Source organism: Micropterus salmoides, unplaced genomic scaffold (genome assembly GCF_014851395.1).
Source record: "Micropterus salmoides isolate LMB-PRFRI ecotype aquatic unplaced genomic scaffold, ASM1485139v1 Ms_hic_scaffold_6, whole genome shotgun sequence".
Lineage (NCBI taxonomy): Eukaryota > Metazoa > Chordata > Actinopteri > Centrarchiformes > Centrarchidae > Micropterus > Micropterus salmoides.
Window position 1 is genome coordinate 25192441 of NW_024044348.1, and position 23201 is coordinate 25215641.

The following is a 23201-nucleotide window of genomic DNA, read 5'->3' on the forward strand; positions in this document are numbered from 1 at the left end:
CAGCGTCTTTCAGTCACTTCTGTCACTGTCCGGTGAAAGTTTTTATGTGTTTTTCTCTTTTTGTGTGTCTTGCTGATTTCTTTTCTCCGATCATTTCTGTCATATCATGTGTCCCCTCACAAGGCTTGTATCTTAAAAAACAATCTTTTGAGCAGTTAATGGTGACTTCATGTTTGCCATTAAGAATTGGATTTTTTGCAAGGGCAGAAAATATATTGCTTTTGTTTTTGAGGAGAAAACCAAGGGGAGAAGTAAACACCAAATACATACCTGGCACGTATCTATGTTAAACAAAAAAAAACAAAAAACAGAAGAGAAGGGTATCATGGTTTTTGCAGTGACATCTGATGGCTCTCTGTTTTTTGTTTCTGTGCCTGCGGAGTGAGAAAATACAAGGAGCTAATTTTCCCAGAACCCAAGGTGTCTTCTTCATATTGCTTATTTTGTCCCAACAACGGTCAAAAATCTAAGATACTGTACGTTTGGCCATTTTGCTAGGTTCATGACTTAAACAATTAATTGATGATCCAAATTGTTAGTTGGTGGTGGTGTGGGCCTCCGTAGATAACTGTTTAGCAATCAAGATATTTGGATAAATTGCTTATTATCCTACTCCTAGTGTAGTATATAAGAATGATAGATGTAGGGCATGAAATAGAAAACGACCCCATGACTATGTTTGCGGCAGAAAAATAACAAAATAAGATTATGACATTAAGAGGAAGAGGAAGGGTTGCAGAGAGAAGGAGGAAGACATACCTCCTTCTCTCTGCAACCCTTCCTTTTTTCTTTTTTTTTAATTCAGCCTTCTGCATGTTCCTAATGAAACTCATTTAATGTTATTCATGAGTTTTCCTACTGTGCCTGCAGTCCAACCGTGGACCTGTCATCCAGAAGACTATCCCTTCACACAACATCTGAGACAGAGGGAGAAGGGCAGAAAAAACGTAGGGAAAAGATAGTGAGAAGGAAATAAATGGATGAAGAGATGGAGGGAGATGAACAGAGGAACATAAGAGAATATGGCTGAAGATGAGACAGATGTGATTCATGGCAGAAATCATAATCTCTGTATGAAAATGAATACTTAAGGGATGTTCTGTTGCATCTTGATGAAGTGATGAAGCCTAAAATCAGATTTCTGTCGGGGGTTTTCTTGCCGTCTTTTCATGTTGATTCTTTTTGCTCTGCTGTTGTGGTCCACATCTATATTTGGACCACGTTAAATCAATGTGTGTATCATACTGTATGTAGCAGTGTATGTTCACAAACTGTTGGTTATTGCCTAGAGGCCAGAACAGAGTCATCTCTGTGTATTTGAATCAAGGAGTAATGTGTGTGGGTGTTTGTTCCTGAATCCCAGATGATGAACTGTAAGGAGTCATTACTATAAAATGTGTTTTTAATGTGGTTGTTGTTTTATTAAGGCGTTATAGTTGGACATTTCAGATGGCCTCGAAATCACGTTGCAAGCTGTATGAGTTTTGCCAAAAATCAACTTTAATGAGGCGGTCACTATAACAAGAGTTGCTGTGGTGCAACTCTGCATTAATGTGATTTAGTAAGTACATATACAGTTTTGGATAGGGATGCACCGAATGTTCCACCACCGAAATGAATACGCCGAAAATAGAAATTTAATTTCAGCATTTTCGGTGTGTGGCCTAATAAGTCAAAAGACTAAATAAATTTTATCTGACATGTTGGTAGTGTGGAAACATTTTAAAGTGTCTAAGAAAGATGCAAAAATTGCCGTCTGCAGACGCTGTTCTGCTAAATTGTCTCCTAGCAGATCCACTCCATCTGTTGTGGACTTCTTAGAAAAGGCAACAAACGACCTGACCCACAGTGTTTCTGTCACTCGTTTCTGAGAATTTGGAGTGCACACATATTCAAGCCTTTATGCTAAATCCACTGAAACAGACCAGTGTGAGCTGACAGGCAGGTTAGCGACTTTATCCTGTTTCTCTCTTTACAAAGACAAGTGTTGCAGTATGAGAGTCCTACCTGAAGAGAGGCTGTGAAGTTATTATGTTTTGCGCGATACGAGAACCCCATGCAACATTATTTATCAAATTGGGTTGGACGTGATGAATTTAGCGCGAGGATACACATGTGACAACGGTTTTCAAAATGTGTCTATACAGTATGGAAATAAGATTCATTGGATTATATTCACAGAAAGTATAAAACATATTACATGTGTACATGTAAAGTAAAAAAAAAAGTAAATGGACACATACTTTACCGGACCCTCTCAGGCCTCAGAACCACTCACCATAGTCTCTCCAAATCCTGTGGGAAATACAGAGTAAAAAGCACATTTTGACTACTTAATTTATGCAGTGGTAAAAAAAGCAAAATAAATGGGAAAAAATATGAACATCCTTGTTCAGTGTTGGGCAAATGTTTTCATTGTATTCGGTTTCGGCTTCAGCCAAGAATATTCATTTCGGTGCATCTCTAGTTTTGGACTGATATTCCATCAGGGTATCTGTCTGTTTGTCTCTCATCCTGCCCGTGTCGCTCTCTCTCCTCTCAGTGACTCTGTTGTCGCATCTACATTTCATTACCAAAGGCACTGACGGTAGGAATCTTTTATCAACGTATATATGTCATTTTACTTGCATTTTTGATATTCATTGCTCGATATAGTAGATTTTCTGGTAAACTCAATTTGAGAAACAGTACAAATAAAATGGGAATGTCTGGTTTTGGCCAATCCTGTGAATTGCATACCTGGCAAATCACATTCATCACATTGATGCCAAAATCCTGTAAACTCAATATTGCCATAAAACTGTCCTCATTGATTTGCAGCATTGCCTACAATGGCTTGGGATAGATTCCCCAGTATATATGTATTGACAAATTCTCTGACAAATTTCTATCATCAGATATAGAAACTTTTTGTAAATTATGTTAATGTAATCATAAAATATCAGTAAATTAATGTAGAATGCCAGTTTTCCAGTTAAAAATTACTTCTTTGCCTCATGACCAACCTTTTTATTTATCAGTGTTTTTAAAGAATCAATTTATAATTTTTAGACATACTAGATGTAGATGAGCAAAGAGTCTGAAAACAACAAAATCCTTATTTTTTGACTGAATATGATTGTTGCATGTTTTTAGACACTTATTTTATTTTCTCCTCATTGAATGTAATTTAGAACTTGCTCTGTTCTGAATGTCCTGTGCATCATCTATTTGAGCTTTCTTTGTGTTGTTTCCAGCTCTTTTTGCTTCACTTCCACTACCTCAGCTTAGATCCCGAAACATTACAATAGTTATTCTTAAAGATATTCTGTCCCACACTAATCACATTTCTGTGAAATTATGATGGAATTTATTTTGACATACGGTAGTTATGGAAATCTATCTGATATCAAAAAGACATATGAACATACAGTATTGCTCCGTCAGCATGTCACTGCCTCCTGAGGGGCAACATTTCCCACAAGGTTAAGCTACGGGGAGCAAGTATGGCTTAAAAATGGGGTCTTGGATAGCAGCAGCCTTAATGTCTGGGTTCATGGAAGACGGATGGATTTCCTGCGGCTGGCAGCTTGTGATGTGACCAAACTCTTAACGTCTGAGTTATGTTCTCAGTTCATCTGTTGAAGCTGCACAGAACTTGACTGTGTTTAGGTCTGGCCTGTTCCTATCTGCTGTTATTTCTTTGAGTCTCATACTGCAGGCATGTGTTTCTTAAACTGTGGGTGGCTTCCTTGTTTCTGGTAGGTCTCAACATGACAAGAATAGCTGTGTTTTCGTGAAACTCTGTCCCAGAGTGAGACAATAAATTTAACCATTGAGTTTCATGGTTGAAGAGGTTATCGCAAATAAGAAACCGCGGCATAACAAGATGTGGGGAAGAGGTAAGGGAGGAAAAGAGGAGAAGGATGGAGAGGGAAGCTCTAAATTACAGAAGCTAAGTGGTAAGGTGAAGTGAAGAGAACAGAAAAGAGGGGTGTGTTTTGGAAACTTGTTGAAGCCTGTGGGGGCCTCTAGCCAAATACAACAGTCCGGTCTGGTCACGCACTGATAGGCGGTCATAGGAAACACATAACTTCTTTCGCTATAGGCAGAAGTCTATGCTGTGTGTGTGTGTGTGTGTGTGTGTGTGTGTGTGCATGCACGTGTGTTCATGTTATGTTGTATGTTATATTCATAAGTATGTCCAATCTAATCCATGTCCCATATCCAGCATGATAAGCCCTGGGCTAATGTATTTACATCCATCATAACATGTTCTCCATTACCTCATTTTGTGAGTGTGTAAGCTCATAATACCATCGATGGTCAGATGTAATTAGCAATATTCTTTCATTTTCTCTCTCTCGTCATACAATAAAACACACAGAGTAACTTCTTACTGTACAAGAGCTCATGCCAAACAAGCCTCGGGCTCCTCTGATAACCCTGTCGCTAACCATTAAGCTCTAATGTTGGAATCACACTAACACTAGTAATGCAGAGAGATCATTCACACACATACACAAAATTAAATTCATGGCACTGAGAATTCAGGGTTGCAAGTCGTTACTTGTTCATCTACATTGCAGAGATGTTCAATATGACCATGTTTAATAACATGAAATTTAAAAGTTTAAAAACAAAAATGTGAGACTGAGCATCTGGCAGATGTACCTCACTGAAGCCCAAAAATACATTTTGAAATACTTTGAGATTCAAGATTTTAGACTTGAAAAACTGGCTGTGTGGGACGTGCCTGTCATCTTGCAATCGCAGGCGCAGACCATGAAATCGCAACATCCCCGGGTTTGATTTCAACTGTGGACCTTTTGTTGCATGTCATCATCCTCAAACCTCATTTTTCCTGTCTGTGTCCTTTCTGTTGCCACCTGGGGGCACCGGAAGCAAGTGTCCTCACCTTTCAAGTTGAAACTGCGAACTTGTAAGCAATAGTTGCTTATTTACACATCCAGCATTTACAGAACAACAGTATCTTTCATAGGAGTCGTTTTTGTATCCACCTGATGAATGTCCATATTCCCTTTCCTTTTGCTCTGTTTTTGGTCTCCACCACCTCCTGAGGGAAATATCTGGCTATTTAGCTGCTAAATGCTCCATGTGTTCACCAGCTAGTGGGCAACTTTATTTGTCTGCTGTGTGGTGCTGATCACAGTGGGTTTTTAGAGCTTTTTCACTGAAAACAGCTGCCTGATGTGGCCCGGAAACACTAAGAGTGATGAGGTCAAAATTCTCTGAAGGTTGTTTTTACACATTTCACATTTCACACGTCATTTGATATCAATTATGTCAGTTATAGCCACATTAAAAAATGATGCAGTTAGTTAAAAGGAGTAAATCTACAATCTTGATTTTTAAATTGTGTTTTACAAATCAGAAATTAAAAAAGTGTTTGTGTACATGATAAATCAGTTTACTTCATCTTGATAGAATTTATTGACCCATAGCACCACTATGTATGTGTAAATAATACTAGCCTATGCACAAGTACACACAGAGTTCCTGTGACTCACATCTTGTCGTGTGTGTGTGTGCGTGCATGCTTTAGTGATGCCCTCTCTACTGGCTGTAATTGGCTGCAGACAGACACTGCTGTGTTCTGGCTTGTTATCAGACTGACAAGCAAACTGGAGAGGACAGCAGTGTCAGTCTGAAAAACATAGCGGACCTTGGAGGCAGGAAATACACAAAAACAGATATAAACACCACAAGCAAACACACACAGGAGCTCAGACACTTGCAAGTGCTGTGATACTAACAGGCTGCGACAGTGAGTGGAGCGTACCTGATGTATTACTCTTAGATAATGTAAAAGGAGATTGGTAGGTAGATAAAATTAGATAATGGATGCACACAGTCAGCTTAATATAGTGAATGGAAAAGGATAAGACAAGGTTGTTACATGGGAAAAGGTCAAGACAATGGTAATGGTTTTGTATGTTGAGCAGCAGAACAATTTTTCTTCAAACACTAAAATGTTGCAATAGAAATGAAAGTCTGACATCAGTGATTTTGGAAATCTAAAATACTGGTCCCATTCCAGCTCACTGAGTCATTCACTTCTTGAAAAAAGCTGTAATATGTTTTTACCTCAGGCACTGAGAGGTAGGGAGAGACAGTAAAGGCATCGTGGTGAGCGAGGGGATGGCATGCAGCAAAAGGCCTTGATATGTGGTACGCACTCTACCAGGGCGTCCTACTTGAGAGGTTTTTCATAAAAGTGAATCAGCCTTTGAATCATTTTGTTTTCTTTAATGTTGAGGTGACAGATTGTCTTTGTGGAAGCTCAGTGACAATCTTTGCAGAATTAACAAATCTTTTTCTTTCCTTCTTCTGTCTAGACGTGGGACCTTGCTGAGGTGTTCCCAGTGCAAGATGGCTCGCTACTGCAATGTCACTTGCCAGGTAGTGTGTGTGGCTGTGGGTGTGGGTGTGTGTGGGTGACACTTTTTTGATATCCCCTTTTCCTGCAGAGACAAGCATGGCCTGGCCATAAGAGAGAGTGTAAATGTCTGCAACGCCTTCTACCCAGAATTCCCACTGACTCAGTCCGTCTGGCTGCGAAGCTCATCTTTGCCTTGGTATGTTTCTAGAGTTTCTCACTGTTAGACTCTCAAAATAACATGCACAAAGAAATTTACCATAAAAATGGCTATTTGTACCTTGGTTTTTCAGGATCCATATGTTTACTTCCACTAAAAAATTAAATGCACCTCAGCTGGTTTAGGAAAATGCCACTTTCCCTTGCGCTCAGGAAAGCTGTTGAAAAATACAGTTGTAAAAATTTATTGTCATCAAGAACTGCTTTTCTACTTCCTTTTGAAGGGCTTTATCCAACAGCAAAAATATGCTTCAGGAAGTGCCACATATAATGTGGAACAATAGCTAAAAAATAATTCTGTACATTCTGTACTATAATGTACTATCTTCTTTTTCCTTCTAGTTAAGTCCTTCTAAGAGCAGTAGTGAGGAGCTCTACACTTTGGAGGAGCATGAATCACGTAAGTCTTTCCTCCAGGAGAGTGTGTGCGTTTTGCCTGAGTCTAATGCCAGTGCAGTAAAAACAAAAAAGGCTTGCTCTTTCCACCATATTTAAGCTCTCTTGGGAACATAAAGAGATGAGTGTATTTCTGTCTGTCAGTGTCAAAGCTAAAGCTGTTTCCAGACATTGTCAGAAGCTCACAGGGACAGACGGCTGGTTTTTCTTTTTACAGACCTGAGTTCCATGTCTGAGCAGAAGAAACAAGGTCTCTCTCAGCTGGCATCCATGTTAGAGCTGTACTTACAACAGGAAGTACCTGACCTAGCACAGGAAATGACATCTGCACTTCCACCTTCCTGCCAAGAACCCCTCAGCCTTATTGCAAAGGTGGGCTAAATGGATTTAAACACATTATAAGTATATGCATGTTTGCTTTTGATATAGTACATAACAAAGGTGTCATTTACACTTGGGACACTGGGGACATGTCCCCACCACTTGTTGAAATGGCTTATTTTCTCCCCACCACTTTTTTAATGCATAATTTGTTAAAAAACAAATGTGCCTTATCCAATAAAAGGAACTCAAGCTAAAAAAAACAAGCTACTGATTATAAAATGACCCAAAAACATGAACTTCAACAACTTCTTGACACAGTTTCTTTTTGGCCAAGTTTTCTGTTCTCTTCCTGTGAACATGACAAAAGAGAAGGGAAGACTAAATCATGCCTACATGTGTGTTGCCTCAGCAGGGATGATATTAGATGAGAAATGTTGATAGAAACAGTTCTGAAACAAACACAGAATGATTGAGAGCTGCACTGACTTAGATTCTGTTATATTTAAATATTTTGAAGTGAATTGAATTTTGTGTTTTAAAGATCAATTTCCTGGGGGAGGTTCCCCCAGGCCCCCCACTCTTATATATCGGCATTGAGAATATCTTTAAAACACTGTTTAATGATCTTTTTGTCTCGTTCTCTTGAACCTAATAACATGATGTCTCACAAGCAAAGTGTCTCTTCACATCCCTAATGTGAGCCCCTATGTCCCCACCACTTTTCAACACAAAGTGACGTCCTTGGTACATAGACACAAACACCTTGGCACACTCATGCACACAACAAATGAATACACACACACACAAGTACAAAAATGCCTACCCGTGCACAAAGAGACAGACAGACATAAGCAACTGTTTATTGCTTCTACATCCCCTGCTGCGTTTGGATGAACCCCAACATATGTCTTAAGATCTTCCCAGCATCTGTGATTAGGTCCCGTGTGTGTGTGTATTTATTCCCAGAACAACCTCAGGTCTTATTCTCTTAAAACACACCAGCTGCCTTCACTAGAATTCAAACCGCAAATCATTATGTGTGCAAAAGATGTGTTTGTCTGGATTTCCCTTTACCTGTGTTAGCTTGAGTGACTCCTCTTTGTGATTTCGTCGCTCCAAGGTATTTGAATTCTAACGTTTGTGTGTGTGCGTGTGCATTGTGTTTGTCCCATCACAATGATTGTATGTGTGAGTATTAATTGAAAGCAGCCACGCGAATGAGTTAACAGTGTTTCCATAAAACAAACATGAAAGTTGCGAATGAGCCTCGTAAACTACATTAAATGGATTTAAGCCTGACTGATAAATTGGTGTGCCGATATTATCGGCCGATATCAGCTTATTGCAGATAAATTGCTATTGGTGCACATAACAGCCATTAAATGACAATTAAAAAAGAAACGAAGAGACAGATCCTTCAATCATGTTACGAGTGTTGTTGTTGCATATTTTGTCCACCAGAGGACACTGTGACATAATCGGCTGGTCTTATTCAAAGAACTATTAATAACAATACAAAAACGTGCATTATACTATGTTAACTTGGTCTCAACTACACATAACAAATGTTAGGGATAATCTTTGTTTGTGTATAGACTACAGACTTATACAGAGTAAAGTATCTTGATGAATTATAAATGTAAAGCATTGACGTGATATTTTGTACTGACATTCATGTTCCCCACAAGATAAAGTTTAATAACATCCCCTGATTTGTCAACTACCATCGTCATCAAGTCAAAATGTCACTTTGTCTAATACTTTGTTTATGATCAAACACCTGCAAAATAATGACATCACTGGATATTAGTGTGCTAAACATCAACATGTTAACATTTTCAATTTACAATGAACATTTCAGCCTCACAGAGCTGCTGGCGTGGTAGTAGACTCATAGTTGTTTCCTTTCTTTTACGTGACAGCAGAATATCTGCAGTGCATGTTCTGTAGACTTTCACACACACACACACACACACACACACACACACACACACACACACACACACACACACACACACACACACACACAGGTAGAATGACAGCGTAACATTTTCGATGAGGTGTGTGTGTGGGATTGGATTGTGTACCTGGAAAAACTGGAAAACTGCTGATTAAATGCTGTTCAAGATTCTGAAGGGAGTTGTGCTTCAATCTGAGGGAGATGAAGAGCGAACAACACTAAGTGGATTAAAGAGAAGAATAAAAGACGGAGAGCGTGTGAGGGGAAAACTGTGAGGGTAACAAAGAGAGATGATGGTGGGGGAAGAGACAAGGAAGTCATAACTTGAAATGTAAACAGAAATTGGAGGACTACACACCTTTAGCTGAAAATAAATTTGTCAGAGCATTTATGAATTGTCACTGGATGATGGATGTTAAAAACAAGGGAATGAGATTTTAATATTAAGCAGGTAGTATGACAGAATGTCTGCAGTGTTTTAACTATAGCTGTATAAGGCAAACATCAAGCAAGTGCAACAACACAATACATACCAAGCCAGCTTCTATGTTGTTACTTACTAGTCCAATAGCAAGCAGGCAAGTTCAGCAACAAGTAAAAGCCAGTCCGATATTTACTCTTGTCCGGCCTCTTTCTCGTCACTCTCTTTTTCTCTTCCTCCGACGTTTTCTTCTGTCTTTTTGCAGTCTCTGCCATGACATCCATACTGAGAATACCGAGCTAGCTTCATCCAAAGAACTTACATTTTACATCATATACTTTTTGCTTCTACTTCTACTAGCTTGCTTCCTGAAGAGTCGTGTTGGCACTGTAAAGCAGTACGCCATTATCGTGAAATGCTGTTTGTGCCTCGGATTCCAATGTTACATAGTGCCAATAACCAACGCCCTGGCGTGGAGTGGCACTGACAGAGATGCCATTAACCCTGTTACGTACCATCTAAATGATTATGAAGCTGTTATTTTAAGATAAAAATACTATATAATGATGCTTTAAATTTAAAAGAAGTCGGTGTTGGTTTCACACAGGAAACAAACAGCAGTCTGCTGGGTGAAGGTTTAACCCATCCCACCACCCCGACCACTGTACTGCGTCACCTAGATTGACGACACATACAAACTTTACATTTACATTTACTCATTTGGCAGACACTTTTATCCAAAGCGACTTACATTTGAGGAACAACATACAAGCATCAACAGAGCATCAAATACAGATCTACAACTGACAATACTGACAATACTTTACCTTTTAAAATCGAAATATATGCTCCAGATGACAACTGATAATGGCCATTTAATTGGCTGACGGCATTCGATCCCACTGGAATAACACATCTCTTTGAGCCTTCAAGGCACTGAATAGAAGGTATACACTCACCGGCCACTGTATAAGGTGCACCTTGCGAGTACTGGGTTGGCCTACTGGGTTGGTAGCATACTTTCAACAAGGTGTTAAACATTCCAACATCGGGTGCATGCACGTGCGGCGGAAGCACTCGTCTTATGTGCATGTGCTTTGGCACAGACTTCACTCGGTAAAAAAAATTGATAGACTATTAACTTACGTTAAGTTGCGGTGGATATTTTACACACGGCACAGGTAAAGCAACAGTGAAAAATCCGTGTATGGTTCGTTCTTTCATTATTTTGTTTCAAAAACAAATCGGAAAAAACAAAAAACCAAGTCGTTTTTTGGTTTTTCAGTTTTAAAACAAAAACAAAAAACAGACAATCGGTCTTTGTTTTTCTATTTTTAAAAACAAAACGGAAAAATATTGATTTTGATTTTTAATGTGTCCGATTAGTGAAGCTCTGTGTGTTACACTTAACAAACCTTAAACTTAATAAACCTGCAGCAGATACACTTGGGCGAGGGCGGTGCCTGATGAAATGTAATTAAGATGAGCTTGAACATCAACATAGATGGGTTCTCAAAAAGACAAGTTCTCAGTCTTTTAGGCGACTTTATAAAACATACTGCTGATGGAGAAAATGGAACAGACGGGGGGAGAGAGAGGTGGGGCAAGCCGGGGTGTCTTCCTGAGGTGTAGATGTGTGTGAGTATGTCAGAGTGTGGGGAGAAGAGAAATTCGAGGCAGGTGCAAAGCATACTTAAAAACAATAATAAGAATGTTCGTGGTCATTAAAACCTGCTTTCACAGGGTGGTATAATGTGAAAATTTGAGGGGTTTTTTTTTTTTTTGCTGGGGGTTTTACAGTCACGATGCCGGCTCCACATCGCGATGTCTGTCAGCCATCGCCGATGGACAATGGCATCGTCTATTGGCCCAACCCTACCATCTGAATGTCGCAGCTGAAATCGAGACTCATCAGACCACGCATTGTTTTTCCCAATCTTCTGTTGTCTAATTTTGGTGAGCCTGTGTGAATTCTCAGTTTCCTGTTCTTAGCTGAAAGGAGTGGCACTCAGTGTGGTCTTCTCTGTTGCTGTAGCCCATCTGCTTCAAGGTTCAACCTGTCGTGCCTTCAGAGATGGTAGTCTGCATACCTTGGTTGTAACGAGTGGTTATTTGGGTTACTGTTCCCATTCTGTCATCTCAAACCAGTCTGCCCATTCTCCTCTGACATCAAGAAGGCATTTTTGTCCACACAACTGCCGCTCATTGGATATTTTCTCTTTTTTGGACCATTAATCTGTAAACCCTAGAGATGGTTGTGTGTGAAAATCCCAGTAGATCAGCAGTTTCTGAAATACTCAGACCAGCCCGTCTGGCACCAGCAACCATGCCACGTTCAAAGTGACTTTAATCCCCATTCTTGCTCATTCTGAGTTTGAACTTCAGCAAGTTGTCTTCACCACATCTACATGCCTAAATGCATTGATTTGCTGTCATGTGATTGGCTGATTAGGTATAATTTCAGCGAAGTACCCAGTAGAGACCCCACTGGGGTGCAATTCTAGGTGCCTGGATCTTTAACAATCAGCAGGTTTAATCTTAAACTGCGGTGTATATCTGAGCTATGAATCCGTTCCCTCACTGGAAGCATCCATTATGTGAGTGCTGAACACCTTGATGAAGAAGCATAAATCTGCCTTCTTTTTGACCCATAAAGCACTGTCTTGTATTGCACTGAACCTCCATTTTTGGTGTATGTGTGTTTACAACTTAACCTTGTTTGTGAAGGGAGTTGCTGTAATTTGAGTCCTTTTTGTGAACACCTGTTAATCTCAGTGCTGTATGTGAGGCATTTTTCAGTACCACATGCCTTTTAAACATTGCACCATGCAGGTGTATTATATCACACATGTTCTGATGTAAGCTTATAGATGTAATTTAAGTCTGTAATGATCCGGTTTATGCCTATATACAAAAAGGGCAACCTCCTTCCTAGTGCCAGCGGTACAAGAACCGTGTATCAATCAGGACAAAGAGGTGACACAGAAAACAGTGTTTAGAGGAATCTGATAGTGTGACAACCACACACAATTACATGGCTGTTCCTCTGTCCCATGGGGACATCTCATTGACATAATGCATTCCTTAGCCCCTAACCCTAACCTTAACCTAATTGTAACCTTAACCCTAAAACCATGTCTTAACCTTCAAAAAGCAGTCTCTACCCATGGGGACCTCAATTTATGTCACCACATCGGTTAGTTTGCATTGAGGTTAAAGAACACCACCGGGATATAGAAACATCACAATGCAGATGCAAAATGCAGATTCCTTGCTATTTGAATGAGGAAAAAAAAGAGGGTCCCACTACCTCCAACCACCAGTAAAAACCCATAACAAGTATATATGAATTCAGAGCTGGAACATTTACTGGGTCATTTTAAAACGCATACACTGTTTAAATGTTTAAACTTACTGGAAAAGTCTTTCAAACAACCTGTGATGACGTTTGGTAAAATTATATTTAAAGCAAACAACATGGATACAAGAACAAGCACACTTCAACCCCACCCATTTAACACCAACACAAACTAAGGCTTCAATCACTTCAACACTACTTAGCCACTGTAGAGACAGATACAACCAAGGCATAAAATAAAGCACAACAAAAATGCATTTTCCACTTATGTGCCTTGTGATTTCACCCTTCCCCAGAGTGGTATTCTGTTGGCTGCCAATAGGGGGCACTGTGATTGCGCAGACAGGATCATGTCCTGACGGCGTAAAGGAGTGGGGAAGTCCCACTTTCTCTCTGTCTTTCTTCTCTCAGATGTCTTCTCTGCTTCTCTAGACTTATTAGACTTAGTATAGTTTTCTGTTTCTCCCTCATCTGCTTTAACTGTCCATGTGTCTGTCTGTCATTATATCTCTTTCCATGTATCTCTCCTCTTAATTCTTCCCTATACATGCAGCCCTTTCTCCTCTTAACACTCTGTTTTTCCCCTCTCTCCCCTTATACTCTCTCTCTTTGGTGGCTCAAGTAAATAACAAATGAGGAGTTTATTATTGTGTACTTGGAATGTTCAGTGCGCTGAACAAAATAACAACAAAATAGATCATTACCGTGAGTGTATGTTTTTGTCTATGTGTTTGTGCGTTTGTGTAAGGGGTCTAGTTTTTTACAGTGGGGGGAGTGTTTTGTGCCATTAAACCATCCTTTATGCTAATAGCTACTCCCTCCACAGCACACTAATAGTGTTACACAAACACATACACGAATGCACACTGACACACCCAATGAAGTAATGCAACAGCATCATTACCGCTCTTAATACACCCAAGAGAAGCGACAAGGGAAGGAGGGAGTGTGCATGTTTGTGTATTTTGTGCTGTATCTGCATTGCACTGTGTGTGTGTGTGTGTGTGTGTGTGTGTGTGTACGTGCAGCATTGTGCACCTACGTGATGCAGAAAGACTGCAGTGGGATTTGTGTGTCTGCACCAGGTTCTGATCCGTTGTGTGTTGTTTAGGGGTACAGTAGGTTTTTTTTGTGCGTGTGTGTTTCGGTCAAACTGCAGTGGTGCAATAAGCAGTGACAGATGAGATCTGGCCACAGCACATTTTATTGCTTCCCTCAAGCAATTTTCCTTCTCTGTTGTATGTCTTTGTGTAACATGTTTATTTCATATTAAATACTTGTGCATTTTTTGTACATATATGTATCTCTACGTGCGTGCCTGTATGTCTATGGATCCTGCCTGATATATACATGCCTTTGTCCTTTATTTGTGTGTGCGTGCTTCACATTGTGTTTGTGTGCACTTCTCAGCCTGCGAGTACATGTGAACTTATTGTTATGCTGCATCAGCCCTTGCTGCATTCTCATACACCCCTTACATGTCCGACATGTTACCCCATAAAACACACACACACACACACTCTCAAACACACACCTTGTGTGTCTTGTTCTCGCTCTCAGCCTCACTCATTCGCACTCTGCTGCCTGACTATCTGACTTCTCTAACTCACTGACATACCCTCTTCTCACTGGCTCTGAGGCCAAGTCTCTTAAACTGTAGCTTTTGATATGAGAGTTATATATAGCTTTTGAAAACTGCCTCACAGGCCTAGTTTTGTAATAGGCCAGTGCCAAAAATTTTAATAGGTCTTCTGAAACACCATAGAGAAGTCACAAGCTTCAATGCATAACATACAGTATGTGCTTTAAGATGGTGATGTACTGTTTCATAAAATCCACACTGTAGAAAGCTCCTCTATACATTTTCACTAAGCATATTCAGAACTGAGTAGATGGTCTATTCTACAGTCGGTCAAGATAATTATTACTAGATATGCAGTTTGAGCATGTGATAGATTTTTAAACGAACGGAGAATGAGCAGCATCATAGCATCAGCATCATAACACAACTCATCTACAATACATGCCCAACAAGGTGTGCATTCACCAAGATATGTGTACAATGGATCTAGATAATGTCTACGATAAAACAAAATACTTTCAGTCTAGGGGGGTAAATTTACCAATGTCTTACACAACAACTGTCATATTGAGTCTTATCTCCGGAAGGAAACGCTGACTTTGTCTCTGGCAGTGACTCTGTGTTGGGTCCCAGAGTTTATCCTAATGGCAGTGAATTGTTGTATTATTCTCATATGTCTGATACATAAGATAGACTGAATGCATAATTGTCTGCTCCTTATTTAACAACCCAAATTTGACTCTCCATGCTAACCACAACCTATTCATCTTATTTTTTTTTTTACTTGGGAAGGAAAAGAGATGCAGGATGGAAGGATGCAAGAAAGGAATAAAAGGATAAGCATTATGAAAATGCAAAGAAATGTTCAAAAACATTAACCATGAAGCCAGTATCCAGTCTGTAAGGAGAAATTGCCTGACAAGCAACGACAGAAAGCGTCGTAGGCGGAACAGGTGGAGATTTGGAGTAACAGAAAAGCTGAAGGTGGGAGAGTGAGGAAAAGAAAAAAATGGATGAGGGAGTGCAGAGGGAGAGAGTCATGCTGGGTGCAGACTATATGATATCAGCCCAGTAATAGCCTGGCCTGACAGACGGAGGGCGTCGGGAATGAAAATGGGCATCGGGTGTGTCTTGGACACCTAACAACATCCCAACAAAACCACTAAAGTGTAGATATTTTTTGTCTTCTGTGACAAGCACTCTTCCACGCACAACTGTAAACATGGTGAAGCAAAAGAGGAATGATGTTGATGCTGCTAAGTGGAACTGTGAAACAGAGGAAGGATCACAGTTGTTTTTTCTTTTTACTTTTCTCGAAACAAGACAGCCAGTATCATACACGCCTCTTCGGACACCATTGCTTCTTAAAATTCTTGTTCTTGGAATTCGGTCCATGGCACCTCCTTCCCGATGACATCATGCAGGTCATGAAACACCATAAACTGTGATTTGTCTGGGACCAACATGTAGTCTGTCATGTCTCTTGGCCCACATCACACCAAGAATGTATGACTCTAAAATCACCTAATCTATAGAGAGGTAATGGTTCTATAACTGAGGCCGAAACCGTGACACAACTTTCATCAAGACTGTGGCAGCAGCGGTGGGTGCCGGTGGGGGTAGTGGTTATTTCATTTTGTCATCATTTTAATTCTACTTCATTGTCCACCTTATTTTAGTGTTTCCTCACTACTTGAATCTGCTACCTTTCTCTTCACTTCTTTTCCCAACACTCATACACACGCTCACACCTACACCTCTGTCACTGCAAACACACCGGCTTGCCCCGCCTCTTTTTGTCTCTCTCTCCCTGTATTAGTCTCTGCTCTGCTCACTTTCAAAAAGTCACTGCATTTAATAAATGTATAAATTCTGTTTTTAGCAGAAAATGCTAAAAAGGGTTGACAAATATACAGCAGCTGTTAATATACCTGGGTGGCCTGCCCAGATAAAGTATATGTGGGAAACAACTGAGTATTTAAAGTTAGGGCAAGCTGTAAAAACGTATACATATTTTTATTGTCTTCCAACTGCATGTGTCACATGACTGTTTTGGTCCAGTCATGATTGAATGGTCATGCCTACAAGTTAGACTAATTTAATTTACCCAAGATGAATAATAATGATAATCAAAAAAAGAAGGTATGAACCGAACTGTGGATTTGGAGAATTTACACCCCTACTAATCTAACACAGTGACTATATGACAACAATGTTGTGTAGCCTGAACCCACCATTACAAAGAAGGAAAAAAGGTAAATCACAGAGACATAGAGGGTTAGGGCAAGAGTAAAAGCTGTAGATTGAAAATAGGCAAGAACAGAGAAATGGGGCATGCAGTAAAAAGAGTGAGAAGAAGAATGAATAAAGTGAAAAGGATGGAACAAGTGGATGAAGGATAGGAACAGGCAGTACATACTCTGCTCTATAAAAGGTTTGAAGTAGCTGTATTTATGGTTCAGTGTGTATGAAGCTATAACTGGGCTTCTTGGGAAACGCGCACATACACACACCTCTCATCTGACCATTCTTGAAGCAAGGCGCCTCCCTATGGAAAAGTATGTTGTATAGTTTATTACCTATGGATAGAGAGGATTTATCACAGGCTACACACGCACACGCACACACACATCCACCTGATGTCATGTGTGAGTGTGGAGCCAATAAATTTACGCTCCTGCTGAAAACTATCTTGGCTTCAATTACATGAGCAGAAATGAGTGTGCATGACTCATTTTTTGGTTGTTATAATTTTCTGTGTCGGGTTTGTCGCAATGTAATGTGTGTATCTGCGTGTAGGTGTAATTCTCTGTGTATACAGATGTGCGTTGTAGACGTGTGTAACTTCTTGTTTGTGTGTAGGAGTAATTTATTCTCGCTTTCCTTTATATTTATTGACCATCTGTTGAGCAGCAAAATGCACTGCAGACACCGTCAAATTAGCGTACCTTAACAAATGGAAAAGTTATCACTCTCCAAACGTGTTATGTGGGAGAAAGTACAACATATGCAGAAGTACAACTAACTTTTTTTCTGAATAAATGACTTAAGGAAGGAAAAAGTCAAAGAGGGATGGAGGAAATTACAACGTTGTTACACAATTAAATTTTTGAAAAGAGGATTTAAAAAAAACAATTTTTTTTATAAACCTTAACGGGCTAAAGAAAAGTACACGAAGATATTGTGTTTGCATGTTTTGCCCTCCTATAGTAGGATGTTCCTGTTTTCGTGCATGTGTGTTTGCCAGTATTCCATGTGTGAAGTCATTACAATAATCCTTGTGCATACGTGTTAGTATGTTCAGCCTTATCTGTCTAACATTTCCCTGGTCTGCCATTGTAGCTGGCATTGCCATGGGCGCTACCTAATTAGCTTAGGCTTTGCGAAATCACACACATACACACACGTAGATACAGCTTAGTGTAATGACTTTAAGTCCATCATGAATGCAGTCACAGACAGTATAATAGGAAGAGAGAATAAAAACCATTTGTTTAATTTACTTAGATTGGCTGAATGTGTGTGGGCTTATGGGGAGACGCGACGAGGAGGAGAGGTAGAGAGTAAGAGAAAAGAAGGCTAGGAAATGAGAGAACTGGAGTAAAAGAGATGGGAAAACAAGCGAGGAGAAAAGCAGATAGAAAGAAGGGAGAACGTGAGGAAGGACCTGAAAGAGATGGAAACAGTCAAGGGGAGATGAAAAGTTAAGATTAGTAGTGAGAAAATATGAGGGGATGGAGGGAATGGAGAGATGCCAGGAAAAAGATTGAAGGAGGAGTAACAGAAAATTTGAATAATTTTGAATACAAATCTGGATGTTGTTTAATTCTGCAAAGCGATTTGAGGGGCAATATGTTGCAGGAGATAGCCATGTATATATGTGTGTTGTAAGTATGTTCTAATGCGTGGTGTAGTGGGGTGTGGGTGGGTGTGTTTGTGTGTGTGTGTGTGTGTGGGAGAGTGTGAGTTGGGGGTGGGGTTGGCTTAATGAACAGCTTTGGGCTCCAGCTGCGACAGGCACTATCTCTCTCTCTCGTCTCCTTTATCCTCCCTCGTGCTTTCTCTGCTCTCTCTGTCGCTCCAGCATTTACAGTAATTACTGTTCTTTGGTGCTTCTGAGGGATGGAAACGGGGATAGAGGCTGATAATATACCAAAGTGCGACTATGTATTTTGTCTAATTTCTTGAATGTCCTCTGGGGGGTTGTTCCACAAAGTGAGATTCTTAAACCAGGTTTATCTCACTAATATCTCCCCTTTCACGCCAACACTATGACCTGGGAAAGACCTGTGTCTGCTGTTGAGGAGAAGCTGGTAGCGCATGTATTCCAACCTGGCATCGTGAACCTTCTCCTGACCCTTAACCGCTCAGCTTTGCGATAAACTGTTAAATTTGGCTCTTGTAGCAATTGTAGGATTACTATAGATTTACTATGACCCAGACCTGGATACAGAGATACAATATAATTCATTGTTTTGGTTTAGAGTTCAGCAGTGAGGAAGTATAATCATACACATGGTGGAATTTTTGCTTGCACTGGTTGGTCACTCGCCTGCCATATTGGGTTTATCATTAGCCCTGTGGGTTTTCAGCTCCTGTCCTCGGGATCCTTTTGTCAGTCCTCTCACACAGCACAAATAAAGGTAGGGTGTTTAATAAATGCACAAGGTATTGAATATCAGTGAGCTATGAATCCAAATGCAAAGGTCAAAAACAGTTTATATGACAGAGATTCAGCCTACAACAGCTCTGCAATAGATCCTACCGATCTATGTATCTGTTCACATTATTTTGTGTTCAGCCTCTGTATGTATAATGAATTATGTAGCATAAATTTTTTTAATGTTGAACCTTTAAAATTAAGCTTTGCAGTACTGTAGATATTTTCAATATACAAATTCTGTCTGCGCACCTGTTTATCCCATTTGTTATATATTGCATGCTAAAATAACATAATTCTAATAATTCCAACAGGCATATAGTAAATCTGGATGGCATGGAGAGATAGACACATGAGATGTAATGAATGTATATCCCTGCCACACACACATAGACCCTGGAGCCGGCTGGCCAGACTAATGTAGGATTGAACAGCATGGGACATTTTTTAATCTTTTCATAACCGTTTGAATGGCCCATTGGGAAAAGTGCAGGTACTCCAGATGGCTAGCTGCATTTGTTATATTTCAGAGCTCATGTTTTGGTGTTTGCTTAATTATTGTTTCTGAGCTAATGTTGTTTTTGCATGGGCATATTTTGGCATATACTGTATAATGGCAAGATTTATATACCGATGTTGGCCTTTTGGTTTTTATTGTCAACCTAAATCATACTCACACAAGGCCCTTTTCTTATTTGCTCTTGTAGCATGGGTACTGTGAATTCTCAGTATGGGTTTGCAGACAGATGTACTTTTTGTAATGGACATAACTAGATACGTCTGATGCAGGTGTTCCTTTTTATCAAGCTGAAATTGGTTATTTCTTTCAGTATGTTTATTTATAACCTGAATAGTTACAAGAATCTTGCTTCAGCCTGTAGGAACCCCAATAAACAGGCAGTCAATACTGACTACCAGCCATATACGGTACAGCGTGCTAGCCTCAAAAATCCTGCTGTATTCTAACATGAACTTAGCTCTCCTTATTAGCTGGGCTCCTTACATGCTTGTTTATAACTTTTTTAAGCTGGGTCTCTGACATTGACAGCATTGTGTTGGACAGATTTGTGCAGCTGTGTTCACGAGGAAGAGTGCGAGGGACGGGTGAGCTAGAGAAAGAGAGGGACGAGCGAGAGGATGTGCTGCGCAAATGCACTACGGCGCTCTGCAATCAAATACCATTTTAAATAGACCCAGTAAAAAAAATCAAAAATCAATATGTGGAGGTCAGTGTTGATATTGTGGCGGGCCGCCACAAATAAATCAACGTATGGGAAACACTGGTATTCATATCCCATGAATTGCAGGTGCACTTTTGTTAGGGAAACCATGGGTTCTGTCACTCACTCGCCCAAGATGAAAAAATTATGTCCTTGCTGTTTATGGTAATAACAGGTGCTGTAGCTCATTTCTGGAAAAACAGCACCTGTTTCCTATTCATGTGGCGGAGTGCAATTAAGAAAATTTCCCCTGAAATCTGACCCTCAGAAAATGACAGAAAATGAAAAATCCAGCATAGATGCAGGATGAGACTTGTTCTCATCCTGCATTGGTTTCAGTCATTTATAATAATTATGCATGCCTAAAGATACATTTGTTTTAAATACATGCTGAAGTGCTATATGTAGCAACAGAAAATCTGAGAGTGGAGTCTGATTATGTGTGTGTTGTTAGCTAAATATACTGTATTAAATAGCATTGATAAAATATCAAATCATATCATATGTCCTTGATAAATAGCCTTAATGTGATATTTTATTGAAGGAAATGAGCTTTTTGTTTTTCCCTCCGTGAGGTCAGAATGTAGGATAACCCTCAAAAGAGTGGTTAACACAGAAGTAGCTGATTATAAATCTGTGTTTTGGTTCATGAAACAGGTTGTATGTAACATTACAGAGTTAGCCTTGGCTGTTCATCTCAGAGCCTCAATGAGCTACAATAAAGGTGTCCAGGTTCAAGTATGCACTCATCCACCCACCCATCTTCTCTCCCCGTTCTCCTGTCTGTCCCTGCGGGTTGTTAACGAGTTATGTAAAGCTTCCAGCTGAAGAATGCTTAACCATCAATCCTTTTATTTCCATCCTGAATATAAATGAGTTTCCTCTGGGTTCATTCCCTCATCCTTCCTCTCATCTGTCTCTCATCTCCCTCTCTCTGTCTCTACTTCTTCAACCACAGCCAAACACTAAACCCTCAGTTCTGTTCAGGGACAGTGAGACACACCTCGCAGACTTTCAAGGTGTCTGTGTGTGTTTGTGAGACATTTGTGTTTTTGCCATCTTTTAAAGTGCAAATGTGCGTACAAAACTTGGAAACCTATTTCCTACCTAAAGCCTATTTGCTGCTCCTCATTATGAGGAGGATTATTTTTACAGTCGGGGACCAGCAAATAAGCGTGTGTGTGCATGTGTTTTATGTACGTTGAATTGTTGTCCTGCGGTGGCTGCTGAGATGAGAGCTCGGCTGCATTTTGTAGTTGTGGTTTCTGCTCTCTCTTTTTTTAATAGGCATTAATGCTGTATTTCTTCTTGTTAAACAAATAACACTGTGTGAGTGTGGAGGCAGACACACACAGGCACTTTAGTCTCCCCATTGTCTCATTTACCTGCTTCCTTTATGTAAAAACAAAAATTCATCATAATAATACATTTAAAAACCTAATGTGTTAACCATCAACTGAGTAATCCACTTCCACAATAAATGCACACTTGTCAATCCAACTACTCATTTAATGAAATTTTATAGTTCATATTATAAAATGGACAATTCTGAAAGATGAAAACAGTTTTTTGGTGTGGTTTGGTTTTTTCCCTCCACACAGCCCTGTCCTGCTATTCACTGCTCTTCCTCAGTGTAGACTGCACATGTTTGCGGTTTTCTGTAATGTCAAACAGTTTGTCATCCTTACTGCTCCCTCTCCACACTACCTCCTCTCCTCTCTACTAAAAAGCTGTTAATAATGCTGGGATATTTTGTTGATATTCAAAGCTGATGTGTATCTGCTACTGTACTTGCTAATAGATTACAACTGATTTTAACATAATTTTTTTTTTTTACTGTTCATGAATTACTAGTTCTCATGAAATTTCAATAGCTTGCTTGTGTCATGGTAGCTATAGTTGTTGAATATAATTGACTTGAATATACTCATGTAACTGATTATATTAAATAATAGTGTTTAGCTTAGAATATGAGCAAAATACTAATATTGATGATATCATGTTTCAGATTATTGAAGATTGATGGGTAAAAAAACAGTCAGAGGGCACAAAGGGTTTAATGAATTACCTGGAATTGTGGGATTTTGTCTGTTTTACCATATTGTGTGATACATATGTGCAAATCAAACTGCTGTATCTCTATGAATAATAGCCTTCCTATGTACGTCTTTGATTACAGAAGTTTATGGTTATGCAGTATTGTCGTGTGTGTTATAGCGTGTGTGTTTGTGTGCCGCCACAATAACATAGAGCGCCATGTGCTTTCTCACACACACACACACACACACACACACACACACACACACACACACACCCTTCCATGTACGCTTCACTAATGGACTCATCTCCCATTGGCTAGTGGCTAGTGTTACCATGGAGATGAACAGTGACTGTTAACCATCACACTTTATTTCAGGTTGTGTACAATAATTAATTAATAATTGTTCTCTTAAATTAATAATTTGTGAATTAACAGAGCAGAATCTGTTTTTCTGAAAGATTGTTGAAGAAAGAAATATAACAACTGTTTCCCGATATCGCAGTTCAAATTTAATCCCAGTTGGCTCATTTAGATTGTCCATGACCTGACAAATTACACATTTTATTTTGCACTGTTTGAAAGCATTATATGTAGCGATAGACCAATATCTGGCATTTTGACATAATTGGCATCAGTCGATA

General features: G+C 39.7%; 1 protein-coding gene across 1 annotated transcript in view; it reads left to right on the plus strand.

Annotated features, from left to right (window-relative positions):
• The window catches only part of smyd3 (SET and MYND domain containing 3), a 92820-nt gene that overhangs the window by 11063 nt on the left and 58556 nt on the right, over positions 1–23201 (plus strand). Inside the window, exons 2-5 of the mRNA XM_038701496.1 lie at positions 6339–6402; positions 6471–6578; positions 6941–6998; positions 7212–7366. Of these exons, the coding sequence (XP_038557424.1) occupies positions 6339–6402; positions 6471–6578; positions 6941–6998; positions 7212–7366 (385 nt within the window). The remainder of the gene's footprint in view (positions 1–6338; positions 6403–6470; positions 6579–6940; positions 6999–7211; positions 7367–23201) is intronic.